At 33.9% G+C, this 20,657-nt stretch overlaps 2 protein-coding genes across 2 annotated transcripts in view; both read right to left on the reverse strand.

Annotated features, from left to right (window-relative positions):
- Nucleotides 1-20,657, reverse strand: part of LOC126694350 (serine/threonine-protein kinase ZRK3-like) — a 100,172-nt gene that overhangs the window by 69,471 nt on the left and 10,044 nt on the right. The gene's annotated exons all lie outside the window — the stretch shown is intronic.
- LOC126694351 (serine/threonine-protein kinase ZRK1-like) lies at nt 7,775-13,462 on the reverse strand. The gene is made up of 2 exons (XM_050390586.1): nt 12,242-13,462; nt 7,775-8,124 (listed from the first exon to the last, which is right to left on the reverse strand). Exons 1-2 carry the CDS (start codon nt 13,273-13,275, stop codon nt 8,118-8,120), a joined length of 1,041 nt encoding a protein of 346 aa, XP_050246543.1. The 5' UTR covers nt 13,276-13,462; the 3' UTR covers nt 7,775-8,117.

Genomic DNA, 20,657 nt, shown 5'->3' on the forward strand with positions numbered 1-20,657 from the left:
ATACAACATGGTCTAACACATCGCGTTGCTAATAATTTATTTAACATGTGAGAACCGCTGAAACCATTCACGATTCTCAGAACCATACGGTCCAACCACGGTTCGCACGGGTCCTGCTTTTTTCCCATAGAACGGTTCTTGAAGCTAAAAAAATCGCAAAACTGAGAGGTTCGTGGTTTTCCTGGTCAGACCGTACAATCTAGTCCGAGTTTCAAAACCATGTTGTTAAGTAGAAGCAGGTGTCTCATTCATTCACATTTGTCTATGTTGATTGTTTCACACACACATATTTATAATTAATGCAAAAATTGTCTATATTTTAACGTGATGTGAAAAATGAGATAACGAATGTCTGAGAACCAGAACCCAAAATCATTATATATTATATAAAAGAGAATTATATTATAAAAAATAATTTTAAAGAAAAAAAAATGATGCGTATGTTTTACCAATAAGTATTAGTATGTAAATCATGCAATGCATGTGATTTTTAATTTTTTATATAAGCTAGTCAGTAACCCATGCAAAGCATGAGAAAGTTTAATATATATATATATATATATTCTCTCTCCTTTATTTATTTTTTTGTAAATATGAAATTAAATAATTATGATAATTATTAATAAGTATTTGTCATGATTGCATTTGTACATAGAATTATATATTCCACTATTTAAAGAAAATATAGTATATTAAAAATCTAATGGAGGGTTTATATCAAAAAAAGACTAGACAAAATTTCGCCACAAACTTGGTTGTAGCATTAAAGTTTGCTAACCTTTTATTACCCTCTTTCTGCTACCTCCCATACAAAAGTAGAGCTTTCCTCATTACCCAATTGCCACAGAGGTCCAATGATCATATATTGGGGTAAACATGCTTGCAAGTTAAGTTTGTTGTGCAGGCAGAGTCACTGACTCTATGTGACTATGTTTCAGATGACAATCAATATATATATAAAAGCAGAGACCTCATGCGGAAATGCATGAGGTCCTGCCATGTGGCACTCTAAGCTTCCATTTAGTCTTTTTAACCTTTTTTACATTAAATTTTTTAACTATAACCCAATAGTTTTTAGTAACTTATTTTTACTGTCACATATATGGCCTAAGGTTGACAATGACCAAACAATTGTAATCACTAATCTTCTAAAAAGAAAATAACTACGTTGTCAAAGTAGATGAAAACCCAAGCCCATAAATATTGACCCAAATATAAATTTCCCACAAACATGTAGCTGAAAGGCTACAACGTTTCACCCATCCCAACTTTGAACCCCCACCAACGTGTAGCTCAAATGATAACCCACACTGAACACCCCACCAACGTGTAGCTCAAAGGCTACAATATGAATTCCCACCAACGTGTACCTCAAAGGCTAACCCATATTGATGTCATTATATGTTTATATAGAAAAAACAATTATAAATAAAAAAATTACTAATAACAAAAAAATCCTCAATGATTTTAACTATACCAGGGGAAAAGAAATTAGGCTTTCACTATGGGGAACAAGTGTCTGGCAAATTGATGAAGATGTATATAAGAACAATCCAAGACCTTTTGTCTTAATTGCAACTTCGACTATTGTCAAATCATTTGGAGGTAAGCATAACTAAATAATGTTACCAACTATCAATTTTAATGTACTTAGTATTGCTATCAAGTTAATAAGTATATAGGTTACTAATCTTAGGCCATAAATTTTACAATGAGAAATGTAAACACTAATTATAAATTTTTTATACTCAAACTTATTCATTTTTAAAACAATCTAATGATACTTTTAGAGAATTTCATTCTCATTAAAACTTGTCTTCCTTTTTCTCAATTTCAATTCAATACAATTTGGTTTATTATAATGTATTCTCCAATTTTTGCAGGAAAATTCTCTTTGTCATCAACCAGTGCAACAAAAGTATATCTAAATCTTGAGATTCCCGAGGTTGCTGAAATAATTGACAGGTGCATATTTTAAAAATTATTAATAACAAAAAATATGATAAATAACATTTTTTATCTCACAAAATACCATTTACATTCTTTTTTCCTTTTTAAAAATTCAATGATAGGAATGGTAAAAAACATGATCCTATACAAGAAATACCAAAAATACATGCAAAACAGTTTTTAGAGGAGGATTTTTCTTCAAACAATATGAAGACAATACCACAGCTCAAATGCATTGAATGGGATCCTACGAAACAGGTTTGTTAATCATTTCAAAGTAGACTCATCATTTACATGAAAATATAATAACACATCATTTACTTAAAAAAAAAAAAAAAAAAACATATTACCTTCAAAATTCATTGCAGGATGTTAACTGCTATTGTGTTGCAACAATAAGCAACATTGATACAACAATGGGTTGGTATTATATTTCATGCATGTTATGTGGAAAGAAGGTCAAACCACAATCAGGATCGTTTTGGTGTGCAAAATGTGAAACAAAAACAAATCTGTCTATTCCAAGGTTAGAGGCACACACATTAACTACAAAGTTTGAAATTTTTTTTATAAACATATTCCTCTTACTATAATTACTATACAATTGCAAAATACTTCAGATACAGGATTCAAATTGAAGTTTTTGATTCAACTGACAAGACAACTTTTGTCATATTTGATCGAGATGCTAAGAAAATCCTAAATAAATCTGCAAAAGATCTTGCTGAAAAACAAACCGAGGTACAACTTATTTAAATTATTAAATTTATTGTAAAACTATAGATTATAATATAAATTAAAATTCCTAATATGCAGATTGAAATTGAAGAAGGAATCCCACGTGATCTTAAAAAAATTTTAGGAAGACAATACATTTTTCTACTTCGCTTGAATGAATTCAATTTGAAGGATGGTTTTGAAAATTACACAGTTGCAAAGATTTTTGATGCACCTTCAAATGAGAAAAAGGTATGGAACCAAAAAAAAAAAAAAAAGCCAGTATGCTATATTATTTCTTTCTCTACGCTATACTGATGTAAATAACGTGCTCAAATTTAATATGAATGCAGATACCTATGCAAAATCTTAGCGACAACAAATCTGCCAGCACAAACTTTGTAAGATCTAGCCAAGAATCTTCCAGTGCCATTTCATCAATGATCAACACAAATGATGCAACAAAAGGAGAAAATGATAAAAGCACACAAATTGAACAAATAAGGATAGAGCAAACTTCAAACGCTGAAGATGAAGAAACAGATGATGATAACATACCCCTCAACATGCTTTACAAGTGTCGACATACTTCAAAAACCAAGGCATTCAAGAAACAAAAAAACAAAATTTCGCCATAAAGCTCTTTATTACATCACAAAATAAATATCAATAATATGGAATGTTACCATGCTTTTATCAACTTTTATTATACAATATTACTCTAAAGTTGATTCTTTTTTGCTGATTACTTCAACAAAATAATTATAATGAATATGTGTTTGCAATTTATAATTGTTACTATGTTATAATATATATACAGTATTCTTCATAAAAAAATTGCATAAACTATTACAACATTATCCGTGCATCGCACAGGCAACTTACTAGTAAGTCTTAAAAAGAGTACTTTATGGCTTGTTAGGTAGCATATTTCAAATAACAATTTTCAGTGTTTAAAAACTGAAAATTATGATTAAAAAAATGTGTTTGGTAAGGATTTTTTATTGAGAGTGTTTAAGTTATAATTCTTAAATTAAGGTATTTGAAAAAATGTATTTTGAGAACTCATTCATATCAGTTTTTAGTTTTCAAATAACTTTGCTGAATGTCTTTTTTGTAAATAAATTGAAAATTATGAGACCCATTGACAAAATCAAACTCTCTCTCACAAGCTTCAACTTTTTTTTTCTCTCTCTTCTTAAACAAAATAGTATCCTTTTACTATACAAACAATCATCACTTTTTATATATAAAAAAAACACATACACATCCCAAACATACAATTATATTTTTTAACATTTTAAAATATATTATTTGAAATATGGTATCAAACACATTTTTTGAATTATAAGTATTTTTAACACATATTTTCATAACACTTTTTAAACCATAATTTTTGTATCATTTTAAATATGAAACCACGCTTAACCTTGCAAAAATAAGGGCTTTTTTTTTTTTTTTTTTGGAGGGAAAGGACTTATACTTTGTAAGTGCTCATGCATTCAAATTGTATCTTGTACTCATTTCGTTCTGCTTAGTTAAGTGGCACACTTTTTTCTCATATATATATATATATATATATATAAAACAAAACAAAAAAAAAAAAAATGTGGCACACTTTCAACGACAACTTTTTTGCTAAATAAAACATGACTTGTTTCTCCTTATATAGTTTTTCAAAGGATTGCCTTTTCTGCCTGAGGCTGGGTGGGGTGTACCTGGACTCTGTCATAGCTATGCGACATTTTTTCAAATTGACATTACAATAAAGGTCCAACATTCAAAAGCTTAGTCTAAACATGCGCTAGAAAAAACTGATTCAATAATTGAGATATATTGACCAAGACCTTAATAATTGAATAATTGGCCTGTACCTGTACTATCATTTTTAGCTTTCTCCCCAAGCCATTAAAGATTGTTGAAATGTGATAAAATAAGGAAGAAGTTAATGTTGACTGATGAATCCCAAGATGCGACTAGTCTAAGTCTTTTTGGCATAAAGCCCTTTTTTTTTTTTTTTTTTTTTTAAGATTCTCTCATTATCTAAATTTATTGTAAATTAATAGTTGTTTTCTATTAAAAAAGAACAAAGTTTGACTACAATTCTATTTAATATCTTTTTATTAGATGTGAATTTTGATAATTATACTATTGAATTATATTTTTTTTTCATATATTTATTGTGTTCGCAAACTCTCTAAAATATCAAAGATTTATAATTATCTCATCAATCAAATGTTTATATTTCAAATTCTTATATTTTTTAGAAATAATTACAGTATCTATGCTAACCCCGCAACTTGAACATTTTCTCCTTGACTCCCACAATTTGAACATTTTCTCCCTTAAACCCAAGACACTTTGTGTATGGAGAGGTGCCAATTCAGTTACATGACCCTCGACATATATATATATATCTCATTCAATAAATATAGAACTTCCTTTAAAAAAAAAATTAATACGTTTATCATAATTAAGGGAAATCCTAATGGGTACTTCACTTGAGCATATGTGAAAAAGGCATATACATACCACAAATGGCAAAGGAGAAAGAAAAAGTTGCTAATCCCTTTTAATATGGTTAATTGCTTTGCCTCAATTAGTCACCCAAACAACATACCGCTTATTCATTCCACAACCACAAATGACAATGCAGCATTGGCCATCGGTAATTGCTAATATGAAAGTATAGATTTCTTTAATAGCTCTACCTTCATTTCTTTTGGCTAATATGTCTTTACCAAATCAAAATCAAACCACAAAAATCATATAAAATCACCAAATTAGAGTTTAAAATTTTAATGAAATTTTTAAAAGAAATGTAGGCACAATTGCACAAAAATTCCATGTAACTAAGTCACACTTAGGAATATTGGACCCTTTTTCCTTTGTATAAATAGGGGGTCCCAATGGGATAAGGGGGCTAACAATTTTCTCTCCAAAACATTTATTGTAGGAACATAAAAGTTTTCCATCGTAGACTTTTCACGTTTAAAGAACATGACTTGCCAACTAATCAACCTATAGTTTTTAGTACCTACAGCAATTTCACAACATCAAGAACAAACCCCAGTGTATACAGTGTCAAATTCCATAGTCTCCTATTACATCAAATGAGTGTTTAATTTTTCTCGCAAAGTATTGAATAGTAAAGCTTCTGGGCCATAGTCTCAACTACAACTCTCAATCATGTTGGACTTGGATGACACCTTTCCATAATGTATCATAATGAGATGCAGAAAAAATTTGGAGTGTACACAACGTTTAGTATGGATGGGAAGAAATTTCATCCTATTCCAATTGGTTAGGTCAATAAGGGACCTATTCCAATTTAATGATCTTGGAATTTTGTATACAAGTAATAATCAAGGAAACTTCCACCTAAAAGTTGGACTTTTGGCAAGAGATAAAATTGATGTCTAGACAAATCAAGTCAACCAAAATGGACCATATTCTTAATTTCTTATCTTGATTTGTTTCATGTACAAGATTTACAATCAATGCTTGGTGTATAAAAGTTGAACATCTTATCAAAAGTTCATCCTTTGAAAGTTTGAGAAAAAATTCATTTAAACCAACACAATATATAAATTATAAAGGAATCAAAGAAAAATTGTCAAAAATAATGAAAATTTAATTTGTGCTTAAATTCTTATAAGGATGAACACAATAACAATATCCTTTTTTATTTATTTATTTAAATAAAGATTTTTTTTATAAAAAAAATCTATGCTTAAATTCTTATAAGGATGAACACAATAGCAATATCCTTTAAAAAAAAAGATAAAAAAAATCTATGCTTATTTTGTATGTATGATAAAGTCCTATCACAAAGTTTTTTTAGGCTCATGCTGATTAGTGATTAGGAGTTATAGAGGAATAATCATCAATATATATATATATATATATATATATATATATAAAGAAGAGATCTCATGTGGGAGTGCATGAGGTCTTGCCAAGTAACGCTCTAACTTTGCATTTAGCATTTTTTATTTTTTACCTCTTTCATTAAATTTTTTTTATTGTTACCCAAAAGTTCATATTAACTTATTTTACTGTTAGCTTATTAATGTCTCATTAATTTACTAAACTTACACCACACCTTTCTCTATTCTTCATGTCATTTTAGTATTTTTAAAAAAGCAAAAAAATAATAATAATTAAAGACTAATAGTAATAACTAACTAGATAAGGCCCTGAAGAAAGATAGAGAGACACAAAAATGTTGTGGATTTTTGTATAAAACGCACTGTTTCATTATATATTACCAAAATAAAAAAACCTGAAACTGACAAAACATTTGAAAGAGAGAGAAATAGGAATCTAAGGGGTCACCACCTTTGTTATACAGGCCACCCACTACCATTAAGACACCGAAACCCCTATGGGCTTTTTTTTTTTTTTTTTTCTTCCTTTTTCTTTTTAAAATTAGGGGTGGGTAATTTGGTTGGATAGTTTTTGTTTTGGGTATATAAGTAGAGATAATATTTAGTGCACAATGTAAAACCATATTCTACCATGGTTCAATTTTAAATCATCTATAAGCAGACACATACATACACATTTGTCCAAACCATGTCATAATGTCGCACTATCGATAAGTGGAATACGATCAGAGAGTTGGACAAACTTTCATTTCATGGGATGAAATATGTGAACACAACACAAATTAGTTGATTTTCATGGTCCCGTTACTCTTCTGCATTTATTTTTGGTTTCATGATTAAAAAAAAAAAATCTTACCTCAAGAAGGGTACAAATATGCAATGAAGCTACTAAACTAATTTTTAATACCTTAAAATGTATATGTTTCTTCACTCTACATATTATATACCAATCACAACAAATATCACCTCAACAATTACAAAAAAAATTATGAAATTTATTGTTTCCCTAAATTTAATTTTTATCAATCACAAAACACATGTATTGATAAATCAACGTATCTTTCCAATCCAGTAAATTTCATTTCAAGTTCACACCTTTCACGGAACATAAATATAATGAAACAAAATTTACCCCCACTATGTGCGGGAACCTTTTTATTTACATTTATTAGAAAAGAATTTTTTTAATAATATTTAAATACACTTTTACAACGTACTAAACACCCAACACATATCTCCATTTACAAATCTAATTACAAACACCATAGGCAAATACCAAAAACTAATTTAACCCAAATCTAATACAAATACTCAAAACAAAATTTATTTTAAACCCATTAAAACCAAATCTAACTCAAATATCTAAATCTAAAACAATCCAACCAAGTGCGTTTGAAGATGCTAATTCAACCTCAGCTCATTTCATATCTCAGATGTTCTTTTTGTTCCTGCTCCCTTACAATCAGTCAAATATCGTTTCCCCTTTTTATTTTCCGCCTATCATGTCCTTGTTGTGAGGAATAAATATAGACCTTTGTAGATTCCGTTCAACCCTAACATTTATATACTGCACAAAGTAAAAGTATCTTAGAAGCTTGATAAGAAACTAAAAAAAAAAATCATAAATACATATAAACCACAAATTTTCTCATTAATTTTAGACACATATTCTCCATACTCTATCCATTCACTAGATGGTTATGTATGAGAAGACAATGAACTTAAGATAAGACACTCATTTATGTTTTTTGTAGGTATACTATCTATCAAATACAATGAAAGAGAAAGCAAAATTAAACAAAAAACCAATTCTAGAGAACAAACAACATTGATTATTAAGCATATAACATAGGGAAAAAAATTAATTATGGAAAAATATGTAAAATCCTTTAATTATAGGTATAGAATCAAAGAATTATAAATAATTTCTATTAGTATGGTACTACAATTTTCACTTATTGCTTAAACCTACTACTATCATAATCTAATAATATAAACATGATATGATAAAACTTCTAAGATAACTCTATAAAATAGCTAAACAAAATCATAATATCATAAAATTTTTAGTAATAAGTTAGTCTCATTCCTCTTCAAATATTTTTCTTATTCAAAGTTAGGATTCTAATCACACTATTCAATCCATTATATAATTTAGTCTTCGATATATGTTGGTTCAACCTCACCCACATAAATAGATTTCCTTCTATACATGTGTATGCACCAACATGTAATTGTTGAAATAGTCAACCACCATAAACCAAAGTATGTCTCTCATCTTCACATTTGCTAGAACCTTTCTATCATCCATATTTAACTAAAGAGAAAAATTACATTTAATGTCAATTTATAAATTAAAAAAATACGTATAGTATGAAAATCTATTGAAACATGGTTTAGTCAAACTTAAAACTATACATATGTATTTGTTTTGTAGGAAAAAAAGCTAGAGACCACAAACCATATATATATAACTCGGTTTGGACTTAAATTTAGTAGTTATAGAAATATGACTAATAGAAACTCAAATTTCGCAAAACTAAGACTATATGTAATCTTAGAGGCAGACTGAATTGTAAAACTATACAAACACAAATAAGCCAAATTTGCTACAAAGCATAGCCTAAAAAAAAAGAAAAAAGAGAACTCTAACAATCTATTTGGTTACTGGGAAAAGGTGGGAAAAAAATTAATGAAATCATAACAATTTTACAGGTCAATTTGCTTTGAGAACAAAACAGCACTAATGTGTTAATTGTGTTTTAGAATGAAAGAAAAGTTCTTTTCTTCATATTAAAAATTTTGCAGTAATTTTTTTTGCATAAGTATTAGATTTATTCATGTGTGCCGTGATTAATACATGTGATATATTGTTTTTTATTGAATTAGAACTTGATTCATAAAAGGCCATGATTATCTTATCTTTGTCATGGTGCTGCATGTCCATATCATTGACTTGGATAAACATATAAAAGTTGATGCACGCATAGCATAAGAGTATCTATATCAGTAATCATTATCAATGCCGAAAGACAGAGAAATCCTTAAAATTTACATGGTAACCTTCCCCAAGGAACAACATACCCATATATATATATATATATATATATATAAATGGATTCCAAAAACGTTAATCAAAACAAATCCAAACTACTAATCAACCAAAACTAAGTCATTCTCCGCAAGTTATTTGTCTACTAGTGATTTCAATCAACATTCCTATTTAATTGTTCCTATTCCCAGAACAAACTAATTGAAAAAAAAAAAAAATCAAATTGAAAAATTGACAATCAAAATCAAATTAAAAAAATCAAACTTCTTCAATCTTCGACTCGCTGTTTTTCTGTCCTCTAAATGGTATCTAAGAGTGTAGTTTAAGGGGAAAAAGAAAAAAAAGGAAGACAGATATTGAATCAAAATCAATTCAATTATATAATGTAGTTTTCATATAAACTCACTATAGACACCATTTTATTTTACATTAATCAATTCAAAAAAAAAAATCACAAATCATAACAAATATCACTTCAAAACTTATGAAAAGTAATGAAGTTTATTCTTCCCACCACTTAATGTTTATCAAACCAAAAAAAAACACATGTATTGATAAATCAACCCACCATTCCATTCTAGTTGTATTTGATTAATTGAACCCAATTAATCAACTTGGGTAATTGAATTAATTAATTGGGGTCAAGCTATCTTAACCTAACAGTATTTAATTTTGGTAATGTATATCAGTGTTTATCTCCTTTAGAAGGTGCATTCTGATTTTTTGTGTGAGCAGATTATGACATACTGGAGCACCAACACCAGATTAGGCACATCTGTTAGGATAATGATAATTTTTGTTTCATACTTACTAGAGCAAGATTAGGCACATCTCTCTTTGTCAGAATACAGATTTTTTTTTTGTTTTTTTGTTTCATTCTTCTTGAGGCTACATGTATTTCATTCAAATGTGTATACAAGGACGATTGAGATCATATTGTCAATAGAAATAGATTGAGTTGGATGATCTATTTCCGTTCAAACATTGCAATATTGCCTCTTTCAGATTTAACATTACCCTTGTGAACTCTGTATTCAGATGTGATAAACCATGGCAGCCAAGACAAATTTAAATAGCAGGACCTATAAACTTCTCCCCTTCAAATCTTTTATGGGCTTTAATACATTATTGTGAGTGCTCATCTGTGCAGAAATCACTAAATCATTGATGACAAAATTGGCTGAAAATTTCCAGTCAGTAAATTGCTTTAAGAGAACCCTTGAACCAATAAATTCCCTGATGATTATGATAGTTGTTGAGCAGAGAAGCTATGGATGAAAATAGGCTTGCCGTTGCAAGATACAATAGCTTCTCCAGTGGCTTGCTTCCATTCTCAAGGAACGCTCTTTCTTTTTCCTTTCTTTCCTCGGCTTTCTTACTCATTTTAAAGAAACCATCTCATCAGAAACCCTGCATAACTTAAACGTGAGCTCAGAATCTAACCCTTTACCCTCTTTCTCCTGCAACCCACCAAAATAAAGATTCAAAGGATCTCATGGAAAGTAAAGCCTTCCTCAGTTCTCACTAGCCAATTGTGCTCGTTCTGTTCACTTGGACTTCTTAGAAGACTACCACAGAGGTCAGAGGGTCATTGGTATATAAATTGGGGTGACATGCTTACCAAATACCAATGGACTAAGTGCAGCCGTGCTGGCAGGTTTGTTCAAAACCAAGTTGTTAGTCCATGGAGAGCTCAGCGATTGTGTTTCACATTACTACCAGAATCTTTTAAATGCAATTATACCAGTTATTATGACGAAATGTGAGGCAATAAGTTATTCAATGAATTTGTTACCTAATTCACACAAATGATTTAAACACTATTTATCAGAAGGAAAAATGTGTCTAACTGAATGGTGTCAATCATTATTTATACTGTAAATAGTATGACTCTCAAAGTATCTCCCAAGATGTGACAGTAACAATGAATACTAACTATCTTGCTTGGATTTACATTTTGATCTCCTACCTTTGACCCATTATGTATCAGGAAGCCTTTTGAAAATCAACTGAGTTATGCCTGTTGTTGTGCCTAAAATAGTTGGATATGAAATAATGTGAACCTGCTGCATGATTATTAAGCAGCTCCATTTTATTTTTCATATGATTGAGAGAGATTTTAAAAAAAAAAAAAAACCAAATCAGTTTTTTATGATTGCGAGATTTATTAAAGAGACAAACAAATCAAGAATTAGTGCACAGAAAACATTAGACTAGCCACGTAACAGAAAACTAAGCTAAGACATGGGAAACCAGACATACTAAAACAGAACCATCTATTCCCCAACTGCATCACAACATTTTCTTTGAAACTGAATTCCTAACACCTTTACAAAACTCAATACAGGATCTACTGTCTAGTTTCAAACACTGTATTATTGCCTAGATTTAACATTGACATTGTGAACTCTTGCAAATCTCTGTATTTGGATGTGGAGACTCTGTAGCCAAGAGTAATTTGCATTGCACGACTTGCAAGACCTCATGCTAACAGCAACCCATATTATTTTCCAAGAAAAACAACATTGCATGAGACGAAATCATTTTGGTAAACACGTCTAACAGTAACAATTGATAGTTTGAAAGGAACTTGGATGAACAAACTGATTAAATAATTAATCATAGAACAAACCTCTCAATCCGTCTGAGTTCTTTGGTCACATCCACCATAGTCGGCCTTCTCTGTGGATCCTCCTCTGTACATGTCAAGGCAAGGTCCAGCACAGCTTGTAATTGCTGCTTTAAACTAACATCTCCTTTCCCGGAATAGATTGCAGGATCCACAATCTCATTTATGCAACAAGCTTGAGCACATGTATGAATGTATGCTATTAAGCTTGAATATTTATCAGTTTCTAATCGAGTTATATTATATGATTTCTCTCCAGTTAAAAGCTCTAGAAGGAGCTCACCAAAGTAATATACATCCGATTTTTCAGTTACCTTGCCCGTTCCTTCCAATTCAGGGGGGTTGAAGTATACATTCCAAAGGCCATCATAAACTTCCACGTCTATTTCACCCTCAGGGATTGATACTGAATAAAAAAAGTGGTCCAATTTCGGAACATCATGTTCATCTAATAAGATATTTCGCATATGTATAGCCATGTGGATGACGGGCCTAGAGAAAGCGGTATGAAGATACGAAATAGCATGAGCAATCTGCCTTGCAACCTTTAACCTGCTGGACCACTCCATGGGCTGATGTTGTTGTCGAGTATCATGGGACACGAAAATTCTATCCATAAGGAAACCATTCATAGCAGATTCATACACTAAAATGGGAGATTGAGTCTCGAGACAACACCCTACAGGCTTTAATACATTTTTATGAGAGCTCATCTGTGCAGACATTACTAGATCATTAATGGCAAAATCAGCCCATATTTTATTGTCAGGAATTGGCTTAACAAAAAAACTTCTTCCTTCAAGATAACCCTTGTACCAAAGCTTTCTCAGAGGATTTTTATAGTTGTTGGTTGCTAGTTGGAGCTCTTGAGCAGAGAAGCTACGAATGGGAATAGACTTGTCATTGCAAGTGACAATCAGCTTCTCCAATAGCTTGCTTCCATTCTCAATAAACGCTCTTTCTCTTCTTTCTTTTTCCTTTCTTTCCTCACTTTTCTTACTCATTCTAAACAGACAATCTCTCCACCAACTCCACATAGCATGAAAGTATGCTAATCTCTTATTACCCTCTTTCTCCTGCCACCCACCAAAATAAAAATTCAAAAGATCTCATACAAAGTAGAGACTTCCTTATTACCCAGTTGCCGCAGGCGCTCAATGATCATATATTGGAAGTAAACAAACTTACAAAAGTAATTAAGTTAGCTGTGCAGGCAGTGCCACCAACTCTATGTTTCGTATGACAATTGTATTTAGCTAACTTCTCTCTATAATGCGTGGTAAATTTTACTTTGACCAAGATTGCGTGTTTCCATTCACGAATCACATTTCACCTTTAGACGTTTGCCCTCTTTCATTCTTTTTCTTTTCTTTTCTTTTCTTTCTTTTTTTGATAATTTTTTTTGTTTATTTTTTGATAATTTGTTAGTTGGGTGGAAGGATTTGAATCGATGTCTCAGTATGATTGTATGAACGTGAGGAACACGCAATCCTTCCACCAACTAACAAATTATCAAAAAATAAACATAAGAAATATTATTTTATATTCTTCTCTCCCCGAATGATTGTAATTAAAAATAAATAAATAAATAAACAACAACTAAGTCAAGTATGAGATTCTGTTGAGCAAGAAAAATTCAAGGGGAAATTGCACTTTATTCACCTGTGGTTTGGCCTGTTTTAAAAGTGTCCACCTGTCGTTTAAAAGTTATCACTTAACCCACTTGAAGTGACTTCCGTTAGACACCTGTTACCTACCTCTGCCATTTCCATTAAAAAATCTCTTTTACTATATAAGCCACAATAGAAACAGAATTAGAAGCAACATATTGAAGAACAACTTCTCTCTCACCATTTTAGAAATCAAATCTTCAAACCCAAATCTCATGTCGTGACCTGAATCTTGTTCAATCGACACAATAATTGGTTCCCTCTTGATGTATATACTACCAACAAAAAGGAACCCAGACAACAAGGGAAAATAAAAGGAACCCATGTTTTTTTTTTCTTTTTTCTTTTTTTGATTGAAAGAAACCCAAAAGATTCTCCACCTTCTTTTGAAGCCATAGATAGAACAAATATGCCAAATCCTAACAACTCACAATAGGAAAAACCATTACACTCACAAATCCATTAAACCCACAAAATTTGAACCCACCAACCATAAGGAAATTTAAACCAACTCAGAAAATTCGAACCCACAAATCCATTAACCTTAGAAAATTTGAATCCACCAGTCTCCGCTGCTTCGATCTCAATCGATCTAAACAATCAAGTTGCTCTATTGCTCAGTCGATCTCACGATTTCATTTTTCTTGTTTCTTTGTTTATGCTTCCCGGTATGAGGTTTTGGGCGGTGGCTAACAATGGTGGTGGTGGTGTTGGAGGTGGTAGTTTGGTGAGGCTATGATTTGATGGTTCAGTGAGTTGGCTATGGTGTTGGATATGTTAGATTGCTTCTTCTTTTTTTCTTTTCTTCTTCTTCTTCTTCTTCTTCTTCTTGGTTCAGTGAGTTGGCTATGGTGTTGGATATGTTCTTTTATGCAGTTTTTTTGTTGGGTTTTTCTTGTTTCTTTGTTTTTGCATCCCGGTTTGGGGTTTTGGGTGGTGGCTAACAGCAGTGGTGGTGTTGGAGGTGGTAGCTTGGTGAGGCTATGATTTGATGGTTCAATGAGTTGGTTGTGGTGTTGGATATGTTAGATTGCTTTTTTTTTTTTTTTTTTTTTTTTTTAAGATTTTTTTCTGCAAGGTTTTTCTTGTTTCTTTGTTTTTGCATCCCGGTCTGGGGTTTTGGGCGATGGCTAACAGCAGTGGTGGTGTTGGAGGTGGTAGTTTGGTGAGGTTATGATTTGATGGTTAAGTGAGTTGATTGTGGTGTTGGATTTGCTAGGTTGCTTCTTTTTTCTTTTTTTCTTTTTTTCTTTTTCTTTTTTTTTTTTTTTTTTTTGGCAGATTTTTCTTTTACTTGCAAATCTGGGTTTTTTTTAGAGAACCCAGCAAAAGAGAGAGGGTTAGAGTTTTAGAGAGAGGGTTTTTTTGCTTTGTCTACCCTCTTTTGTAAAACTTTGTGCGAATTATGTATATGAAAAATGATGAAACAAATTTTATCTTGACTTGTTTTTTGATATTTTTCTTTTATGTTTTATGTTAAGAAGAAGAAGAAGAAGGAGAGAGACATAAAATATAATTAAAAAGACACATTTACTCCTATTTTTAACGGTGACAAGGGAGAGGTGGATTACAGAGGTCAAACGGAGAGCACCTTAGGTGAGTTAAGTGACACTTTTTAAAACATAAGTAGCTTAGTTAAAACCGGTCAAACCACAGGTGGGTTAAGAGCATCTCCAATGGTGCAAAATACTCTCTATAATAGAGAGTGAGAGCAAAAAAAGGGTCTCCAACAGCCTCTCTATACATCAAATTGTTTTTTGCTAATGAACAGTAGCTCATCAAGTCTAATGAGCTACTGTTCATTCTTCAAATCTTTTTTTTTCTATTATAATAATTGGGTGTTGAATAAAAAAATGTTGGAAAATGTGTAGTTGTTAAAAAAATAATAAATAATGAATGAAGAAATAATATTTAAATGAGATAAAGAATGAGATAGAGAGTCTGTTGGAAAGTGTATTTGAAAAAATAGGTAGATAAAGGTAAAAGTCACTGTTCATTCTCCAAACAGTACAAAAATTTGTTGATTCTGCTAAAGATGCTCTAATTGCAATTTCCCCAAAATTCAACTTAGATTGATGAGGTTTTCCATCTTTTAAAATATTTTAAAAGATGGCAAAAGCATCTTTTCCACCAATATATTTAGGGGTATTTACGTTTTGGTCCTTTTTCTTTTCTTTTTTAAAATGATGGCAAAAACAAGTTCATTTGACATTTGTTAATTCATGCCAAATTGTAACTACATGTCTAACATTTTTGTCTCTTTAGAAATGGGAGAAATTTATTAAAGAAACATATCAAGAATCGGTACGCAGAATACACAGCAGACTATCTGCACACCAGCAGCTAAGCTGAGGACTCATAAGAACCAGACAAACTAAAACAGAACCAGCTATTTGAATCTGAGTTTATTCCAAGACTCAATATGAGACCTAGTGTTTAGCTTCAAACACTGCCATATTGCTTCTTTAATATTTAACGTTGCCTGTGAACTCTGCCACATCTATGTATCCAGATGTGATAAGCCATGGGCCATGGGCATGGAGATATGAAATTGCATGAGCAATCTGCCTTGCAATCTTTAACCTTCTCTCCCACACCACGGGCTGATTTTGTTGTTGAGTAATATGGTAGACAAAAATTTGATCTGCAAGGAAACTGATGATGCCGTAAAATCACCAGTGAGCAACACAATCCACGCTCGCTCCAGCTAACAACCTGCAAGAAGAAAAAAAGTGATCTCGCCGTGGGCACCGGTATGGTGTCGACCAAATACCCTCCGATGGTCAAATTAGAACTGTTCTCAACTCTAGAGTGCTGAAAAGGGTAAATTATGCGTACCTTGATTTGCGAGAGTATTGTAGCTTTTATAGTAGAAGAAAGTTGGCTTCTCTTCCTTGGACTAGAAGTCTTTTCCTTATGGGAATCCCCTTGAGTAATCCCAAACGTGATGGACAAGACATTTCCTTGTAGAGGGGATCAGTGCGCGTATTTTCCGAAATCTTCCTTGCGCTAGGTTTCTAGTTTCCTTGGAGACCACACGTGCGCGCCAAGAGTATGGAACTACTCTAGGCCACTGGGCTCTACCGTTGCCGGCCCATGGGCTCGGATCCATCAGGCCCAATGTCGTGAAAGTCCATTGAGCTGAATTTTGCCCCTTCAGCTGCCCCCTTCACCCTATGGGTCCGTCAACTCTTATATAGTCGAACCCTTAGGGTGACGGTTAGATATTGTTTGGATTTCACGGACAGAGAAAATTTAGGACGGTGCCATATGATTACTAAAGTTGACTGTTTTCTAGGAGAAGACAGGTTGCGACTATTTCTAAGGCAGATAGCCAAGCATTTATGAGCATGCCACGTGTCGCATTTTGATTGGGTTTTCTATCGGATCGAAGCGTCGCTTCGTCTTCCGTGCATTCCAGGTATATATATTACACCTCTCAATCCTCATTTCTTCATTTCACAGCCAAAACACATTGTCAGAGCGCAACCGTCATCTTTGTCAGAACAGTCCGTCGCCCATACAAAACAGTCGATCATACAACCGTCAACTTCCAGTTACTTCAAAGAATGGTGAGTATTGCTATTATTATATGCAAGTTTTTGAATTTGGCAGTTATATTTAGACAGACCTATACAACCGTCAATACTCTTAGATCCGTCAATCTTAGGTTTTGCCGTCATTGTAGGAAATGTCTAGTGCGTTAAGTAACCAGTCAATGGTTCGTGACAGGACGGAATACGAGGAAGTATACCCGTCCAGTCATAAAGACCAAGAGAGTCCTAGCGAAGAGAGGAGTCCGTCCGCCTCTTCCTCGTCCTCAATAAATGAGGATATGGAAATGGTCGAAGTAGAAGAATCGTCTGATGACAGCGAGGATCTACCATCGGAACCCGTCGTCTGTGCTGATGGACTTAGGGAGTTCATCATGCTACCAGAGTGGACGGTGCACAAATTTACTTCCGTCATTAAGGAGAAACACTTCAACACATTTAGGGTCAACTTTCAAATTCCGGACTATATTCCAATCCGTCTGCCCTACATATTAGAGAAATGCTATTACGACGGGGTGGAAGGTGTCGGAGTATATGAACAGATGTTGAAGGCGGGGCTTAGATTTCCGCTAAGTAGACTGCAAAGAGAGCTTTTAAAGTACCTGGGTCTGTCCGTCAACCAGATATCCCCAAATGCCTAGAGGGTCTTCATTGCCATGGAGATACTCTACGGTGCAATGACTGACGGTGCACGGAGACTGACGGTGCGTAAATTCCTTCATTGCTACCGTCCAGACGAGATTGACAAGTCAAGGGGAATTTATAGTTTTGCCAGTAGGAGCCTATTGCTGAAGGTCATATTTGAAACACCAGACTCAAATAGAGACTGGAAGAGTCGCTATTTCTTCATGGAGGGTGACGGATGGATGAGCCATCCAGGGGAGATGGAGTTTATGCCCGTCGACACAACTTGGGGTGTTTTACATTCATCTCGTATGAACCCGTCACATTTTGCTTGATATATTGCATTCGTCAGCTTTGGCTGTTTTCTCTAACCGTCTATTTCATCTGCAGGTAGACGGCGCCCCCAAGTCAGCGTTGAAGAGTTCGGCTTCCTAGAAAGAATTTTCCAGAAGACGAAGCCAGAAGAACGGACTTGGGCAAAGTTGGTAAATCCAAAAACAATCCATTGGTATTGTGACGGTCCCGAACCTACCCGTGAGGCCATCAAATACGACGAAAGAGTTCACAGATGTAAGTCCGTCAACTTTACTTTTCTTAAGTAGTTTTAATTTATGTTGATAGCTTCATCCATCCTGTGTTGCAAAAATGGACGACGCAAAGAGGAGGGCACTGATAAGGTCACAGGCCGTCAAGCAAAAGGAGACGGGCAAGGTTGTGGTTCCTAAGGGGACGGTTTCGTCAGCGAAGAGGAAGCAGCCGTCCAAGTCGGACCGTCCACATAAGCAGCAGAAGGTTCCTTTGGAACCCGTTGTAGGCTTGATGGCTGAGGGTGCGAAGACCATCACCCCTGCGAAACAAGGGTCCGGCAAGGGCTTAATGAAGGCCCCGTCCACCAGCCAGGAAAAACCTCCTCCTCTTCTCCGTGATGACTCCAAATTTGCCTTGGAGAAACTTTCGTCAATAATTTCCTCAGAGGATTATGAGGACCTGGGCAATCATTCGATGGAGGCAATGGGGGAGACGGGTCTGTTTGCTGTTGCTCAGGTAACTTTATCCGTCGATTTACGTCTGTCAACTTTTCTTAGCCTTTTGTTTAACACCCTTTTAACTTGTTTATTTCAGTCCTTAGTTATGATGAAGGGCCTAATGGACAGGTGCCTAAACCGTGAGGCGGCATTGGAACGTGTACGGGCGAAGGCAGAGCAAACGGAGGACGAACTTGGTCAACTTCATAAGTGGAAGTCCACAATGGAGAAGAAGTTCGACCTATCAAAGAAGACGAGGAAAGAGCTTGAGCAGAGGACGGAGGAAGCTAGGAAGGCCTTGGAAGCTAAAGACGAGGAAATTAAGGACTTGAAGGAAAAGCTCCGTCAAGCCAAGGAGGATGCTGTCCATGAATACCGAGACTCCGAGGCTTTGTTGAGAGAGCTGGGGGGATCGTTCCTTCAAGGCTTCGATGACGCACTCCGTCAGCTTAAAAAAGCCTACCTGACTTGAATGTATCAATGATAAATGTCAATGATCAAGATCAGACATCTGCTCTGCCCGTCGCTTCAGAGAATACGGACGACCTATTTGGCGATGATGCGGTTCAGGGTGACGGAGAATCAATCCCATCGAAGGATGCCCAAGTTGCCGACCCAAAAAGGTAGACTGATATTACTTGTCTTTTTTGTAATTTACTTTGAGAACAATCCGTCCGTCCTTTTTTGTATTAAACAGTTGCCCCCTGGGCTTTTTATCTGTTTATTAATGCTATACTTTATTTTTATGCTTTCTATTACTGTTTGGAACTTTCTTAAAAATCCGTCCTCCTCATGAAGGAGAGATTAAGAAAATACTCGTCTATCCGAGTGTATTTCTAGCCAACCTTCAATCCGTCCACAGTGTGGAGTTCTATTATTTTTTGTGTTGATTGATCCGTCCATTTGGATGATCCGTCTTCCTTGGGGACAGGTATGACATCCTCTAGGTGGTCCGTCAACTTTTCACAGTCTTGGTAATCCGTCCACTTTTGGATTTGTAATTTTGTTCACAGTTTTGGTGATCTGTCCATTTTGTGGACAATTTTTTCATCAACTTAGTGATCTATCCACTTTGAGGACAGTTTTTCAACACCTTAGTGATCCGTCCACTTTGTGGACTTGTAAATTAGTTCACCGTTTTGGTGATCCGTCCACTTTGTGGACAATTTATTCATCACCTTAGTGATCCGTCCACTTTGTGGACTTGTAATTTCACCGTTTTGGTGATCCGTCCACTTTGTGGACAGTTTTTTCATCACCTTAGTGATCCGTCCACTTTGTGGACTTGTAAATTAGTTCACCGTTTTAGTGATCCGTCCACTTTGTGGACAATTTATTCATCACCTTAGTGATCCGTCCACTTTGAGGACAGTTTTTCATCACCTTAGTGATCCGTCCACTTTGTGGACTTGTAAATTAGTTCATCGTTTTGGTGATCCGTCCACTTTGTGGATAGTTTATTCATCACCTTACTGATCCGTCCACTTTATGGACTTGTAATTTCACCATTTTGGTGATCCTCCACTTTGTGGACAGTTTTTTCATC

Source organism: Quercus robur, chromosome 8, assembly GCF_932294415.1.
Source record: "Quercus robur chromosome 8, dhQueRobu3.1, whole genome shotgun sequence".
Classification (NCBI taxonomy): domain Eukaryota; kingdom Viridiplantae; phylum Streptophyta; class Magnoliopsida; order Fagales; family Fagaceae; genus Quercus; species Quercus robur.